The sequence below is a fragment of the Haplochromis burtoni genome, unplaced genomic scaffold (assembly GCF_018398535.1).
Source record: "Haplochromis burtoni strain Fernald_Lab_line unplaced genomic scaffold, NCSU_Asbu1 Contig_24, whole genome shotgun sequence".
Taxonomy (NCBI): domain Eukaryota; kingdom Metazoa; phylum Chordata; class Actinopteri; order Cichliformes; family Cichlidae; genus Haplochromis; species Haplochromis burtoni.
This window is the reverse complement of record NW_024582385.1, coordinates 1,548,247-1,553,615: the sequence shown is the minus strand read 5'-3', so window position 1 is coordinate 1,553,615 and position 5,369 is coordinate 1,548,247. Positions and strand designations below refer to the sequence as shown.

General features: G+C 36.5%; 1 protein-coding gene across 4 annotated transcripts in view; it reads left to right on the top strand.

Annotated features, from left to right (window-relative positions):
- The window catches only part of LOC102310645 (beta-galactosidase-1-like protein 2), a 29,076-nt gene extending 23,725 nt beyond the window's left edge, over nucleotides 1-5,351 (top strand). For 3 of the 4 annotated variants that reach the window (XM_042218832.1, XM_005926863.3, XM_014335006.2), the window contains 6 exons: nucleotides 1,556-1,627; nucleotides 1,746-1,824; nucleotides 1,928-2,015; nucleotides 2,099-2,210; nucleotides 3,124-3,240; nucleotides 4,867-5,351. In XM_042218832.1, the coding sequence (XP_042074766.1) occupies nucleotides 1,556-1,627; nucleotides 1,746-1,824; nucleotides 1,928-2,015; nucleotides 2,099-2,210; nucleotides 3,124-3,240; nucleotides 4,867-4,953 (555 nt within the window). In that variant the 3' untranslated portion in view covers nucleotides 4,954-5,351. Of the gene's footprint in view, nucleotides 1-1,555; nucleotides 1,628-1,745; nucleotides 1,825-1,927; nucleotides 2,016-2,098; nucleotides 2,211-3,123; nucleotides 3,241-4,866 lie in introns of those variants that run through there. The other variant, XM_014335007.2, reaches the window with a different exon arrangement.
- The last annotated feature ends 18 nt before the right edge of the window (nucleotides 5,352-5,369 follow it).

Below are 5,369 nucleotides of genomic sequence, written 5' to 3'. Positions count from 1 at the left end.
AAATTCACGGTTCGGTTCGTGATACTTTGGTGTCACGGTTCGATATTTTTTCGATACAAAAAAAATGTTCATGCCTTTTTAATTTGTCATTTATTAAAATTATAAATATATATTTTAACTCAAAAGTACAGTTTTTAAATTTAATGTTGCTGAAACAAAAGTAATTAAAAAAATAAATATATCTCAGGGCTCTCAAAATTTCAAAATCCCTGGTAGCCCTTCGGGCAGGGACTCTTCAGTTTTTGGTAGCCCAAAATAAATGTAAGTAGCCCGAATAAAAAAGAGACAATTTTTTGATTGATGTTTTGTTTCCTGTTTTGTTCCTTTACAATATTATACATTAAAGTATAATATTGTAAAGGAAACAAAACATTAATCAAAAAATTGTTGAAAAACAAATTACAACATTGTATAAAAATTACAATCATCAACTCAAATACTTGGTTCTAATTGAACAGAAATTTCTATGAACTTGTAAGAAAAGCACTGTATCGAACGGTTCAATATCGATACGAGTATCGTTGCACCCCTACTGTCTGGATATTGCAGTTGTGCAAATTACCATTGTTTATATATATATAACATATAATGCTAGATATTTATTAAAGTAAGCATTAATTGGATCAGTCAAAGCTGAGCACACTGCTAAAACCTTGGCCCTGTCCTCGACCTGCATGCTTACAGACTCCCTTTCAGTCTATTATTTAATTGAAACCAAACAGAAGTGAACTGAACAGTGTTTTTAGTCACATACATAGAGATCTAAACATCTCTCTGGTAAATAATGTTTAGTGTTCTTCTGCACATCATGCAGGTCCCATTTCAGGTTTATTCAGGGTTATGGTTTATCATAACGCCGCTCTCCTCTGGATAAATCCTGAGGTCCACCTGAGGCTTAGTCCTCAAACTCACACAGTTTTAGCACTTTCACAGATGAGTTCCCCCCAAAGAAAATCATCCTGATTCTTCTTCCTCTTCTTTTCATTTCTCTACATAGTCACACTGTTTTCATAAAGAACCATGTGTACAGCATTAGCTTAAATTGTATTATTTTTGTCAGACCCTCACTCGCTTCTTTTGCACCCTCATCAAAGGCCTTTATTTTTAGACATTAATTTGTACACCTCTTGTCAGGTAATTACTAAAATGAGCTGACTGCATCTTTGGATATAAAGATAGCTCACTGTTTGCATCACCATATGATCTTTCTACTTCCATGGACACACTTTTGTAAATGCATCATCATGCTAATTTGCCCTACAGCACTGACACTCGGCCTTTTTGGTAAGCCCTAAAAGAGGGTTTAGCACTGGCCCAGATATTAGTAGATCTGGTTTGAGATATTAAACTGACAGGTTTGACCAATCATGCTGTCTTTACCAGTTTTATTGCATGAAATGCTCTTAAAGTGAGGACCAACCAATTAAACTTCGGCTTAAGTGGATATTTCATTCTTCAAAGAAAAAGGGGTAGAGCGTTGCTCTGGTGCCTTCCAGCAAGACACAGTTTAAATTAAATTACTACAGTTATTTGACACTAATGTTTTTTACTCCAGGTGTTTGTAGACAGAAGCTACATTGGCCTTTTCAAGCGCCAGAGTCTGGAGCTGGCGGTTCCTGATGGTAAGGTATGACATCAAGTTGAACAGTGAAGAGAAAGGCTTCATTCAGTGTGATGGATGCTGGAGACGCAGCTGTCTGGCTGTTAAAACGATCAAAAAACATAAATGTGATTGATCCCTACAGGGACATCGTACCTTGAGTTTATTGGTGGAGAACTGTGGACGAGTTCACCAGGGAAGGGAGCTTGACAAGCAACGTAAAGGTGACTGACTGAAATTTTTGCTGTTCATCGCTCTGCCTGCTTTTAAATCACTGGAGCGATCAGTTTGTAGAGGGCAAGCCAATTTCAATTTGTGTTTTTGCAGGACTAGTGGGAGACATTTTATTAAACAATATCCCCTTGAGAGATTTTACAATATACAGCCTGGATATGAAACCCAGCTTCCTTGATAGGTTTGTAGACTTTATTAAATCTAATACGCTGCATATTACTTGCTTTTGTCTGTAATAGTGTGTTTGATGTGGCCTTATTTCAGTCTTTATCAAGCACCCTGGAAAAGTCTTTCTGAAACACCCAGCTTCCCTGGATTTTTCATGGGCAGACTGTTTGCATATGGGTATCCAAGTGACACGTTTGTGAAGCTGCCAGTAAGTGAACATAAACATAAACAGCTATGTTAAAAAATAAGTAAATGACATTTAAATGAACGGAAAAGACTAATCACATTGTTACACCTTGAAATCCAATAAATTAGAAGAAGGAATTCCGATGACTGAAACCTCCTTGTGGAGTAGCAGGTGGAAACTGACTTTTAAATGTCTGTCATTAGTATCTTTTGTGCTCTATCCTATTGAAGTGTCTGCCTGTGAGTCTTCAATCTGGAAGAGGGTATAAAAAGCTCTTCAAATTATTTGAAATAACAAAATTAACTGTAAAGAAAATCAAATTACTGCCAGTTCACCGCTGGGTAGCTTGCAGGCATTGATTCAGCTTTGCATTCTTCAGCATCGCTTGAATATACAGTAATGTGAATCCGTTTATCTGAAAAGTGAGCTGAAAGTGGACCTTTTTGAAAGGATAATGATCTGAAGCACATTCGTGAAAGAATGGCTCAGAAAGAAGAAATGGAAGGTCATGCAATGACTTGGTTGAAAATAATAAAACCTTCAGTGTCACTGAAATGTTGAATGGGCATTTAAACCAAGGAGAATAATTTTACAGGGAAGAGAGTTTAGAAAGCAGGTACTGGTGGACATACACAAAACTCCTACAAGGAGTGCCAATGGGGGCAAAATGAGCTTCTGATACTGTGGGTGTAATTTATTTTATTTTAAACAGAAGTATATGAGATCTGTTGGTAATCTTATTCAATGAACCACTGAAGAATTACCATTTGTGCTGTCCTTCAAGTACTATAAAACATCTTTTGTCTGTGGCATTTTTAAAATAGTCAAATGTTTCCTCGTCTAAATATGTTAAAAACATACATAAAGAAGCCAGGTGTGTTTATACTTATTTTTTTAATTTGTTTTAATAAATGTATGTGTCTGGGATCCGCAGGGCTGGGAGAAAGGTGTTGTGTTTATCAATGGGTTGAACCTTGGGCGCTACTGGTCCATTGGCCCCCAGCAGACTCTCTACCTCCCAGGTCCTTTTCTCAATAGTGGAATCAATCAGGTATAACTGTTCGGAAACAAATGATGAATTATGATGATTGTAGCACTTTGTTAGTCTGTGTGAGCGCCGCTTACAGCTACATCCAGAGTCCGTGGATGCATCCTTCAGGTCGGAGAACAGCTAATTTTAATAAAACGAGCTTGTAGTTTGATATCTGCTGTCACAGTATGATTGTAAACAGCTGTTGTTGGCGTTTGTAATGTTGGTTCTAATGAGTTGTTGATCCAAAAGTTCAAATATGTAAATGTCTTTCACATTTTTTTCTCCTTAGTTTAATTAAGAATTTTAATTATTGTTTTTGTTTCTGTATCTGACAACCGTGACCTGATTTACTGTTAAACTGTTTCAGCCTTTGTGTTTTGTTTTGCTTCATTTCTGTTCTTTTTTTTGCTTATATACAAAGTTAGCTTTTGCAATAGTGGCTTTGTATGATTGCTTCCCTGGATGCAAGCGATTATCATTTCATATAAGAATTACAGCAGAAGAACTGAAAGTAATTTAAAAAAAAGTAGAGCAACACAATTTTTTAGGCTAATATTCTGTTCTAGAATATTTTTTATTCTCATAAATACAAAATGGTACAGCGCTTGTGTCCTTTCTTGTAGGTCTTTAACTACACAGCCAAAGCAGACGTGCTTGCGTGCAGTCCTCCAAAAAACCTCCACATAGCTTCATCGATCATTGGCGATGATGCTATGTGGAGGCAGAAAGATGATTGGTTTAAAGGTTTGCTAGAATAGGAAATAGATGACAAAGAATTTCTTAAAAAAGTATAAGACAGAATATAGACTTATGTAAAAGATGGTTGCAGCCACCATGATGTCACCCAGGGATGGATCTGGCTGTGTAGCCATCTGGTCATAACTACTTGAGACTGATAGCAATACTCAGAGTAAAAGTTGTAGTTTGACTAAAACATGAAGTGTAATAGTTGTTAAAGTGTTGTAATAGTGAAAGTTGTGCCACACAGGTTACAATGTGTCTTATTTTCTCCGTTTCCATATGTTTGCATCTAAAGTGATGGCACAAGGACATACTTCTGATTGGATCACTCCCACTCGTCCCATCTTTCTACACAACTAAATTAGTTCTGATTGGATTTCTCTCTCTCTCTATAATATCTTCATCCCGTTTTAATCATTGATGAAAGAGTCAATAGACATCATCATAGGTTTTGTCCCTGTGACTTTAGCTTTTATGTAGTTATTGTCTTGTTTTTGTCAGAAAAAAGGTTGTTGACTAAAAATATGATGAAAATTATTGGTCTACAAAATTAACACTGCTTACTTGCTCTCTCTTATCTAGTGTTAGACGAGAAGACTGACGATATTAACGTGTTTAGGTTTTCCAAGGCTTCCAATAGCTTAGCCCAGCCTAGGATCACCATAGCTAATTTACATGTTGTTTGTTGCATGTTTCATTCATATTTGCTTGTAAGATGATTTTGTTACCTTCTGGGCGACTCAGGTTAGCCGTTTCCTCCTCTTCACACTCTTTATACTAAATATCTGCTGGCTCTAGCTTTGTAAACTGCTGTACTCTTAATGTATTTTTGTACTATAATTGCAAAAACCAAACAAATCTCTAACACTTGTCTGTGTTTTTTTTCACACTCAAATAAATCAGGTCATTGTGTTTGAGGAACAAGAGGGAGACTTCAAGGTCCACTTTGAGGATGAGGCTGATCTTGGCATGGCTGCTGACATCCAGTGACCAACATCACGTCACAATTCCAATGTTTGTGTTTATGTGTGTATGTATGTAAAATTTGCATTTCTTTTATATTACTAGGTGCTCATCATATCAGGAGGAATTGAAATACAGGGAAACAATAAATTCTGTCAAATCCAATAAATTTCACCTACATATATATTGGGGGCTCATTCGGGATTCATTTTGAATATGGCACAGTTTAGTCTGGTAGATTTTATAGCTAATCCTACTTTATAACAGCTTGATGTACGAAGGAAATATGATTTATGTGCAGTTGCGTCACATTTTGAAATCTCTGTGTCTAAATCCATGAAAAGCGAATTTAGAACTCTGGTTAGAGAGCTGGTTGAAATGGGCGTATACATATATGCACACACACACACACACACACACACACACACACACACACACACACA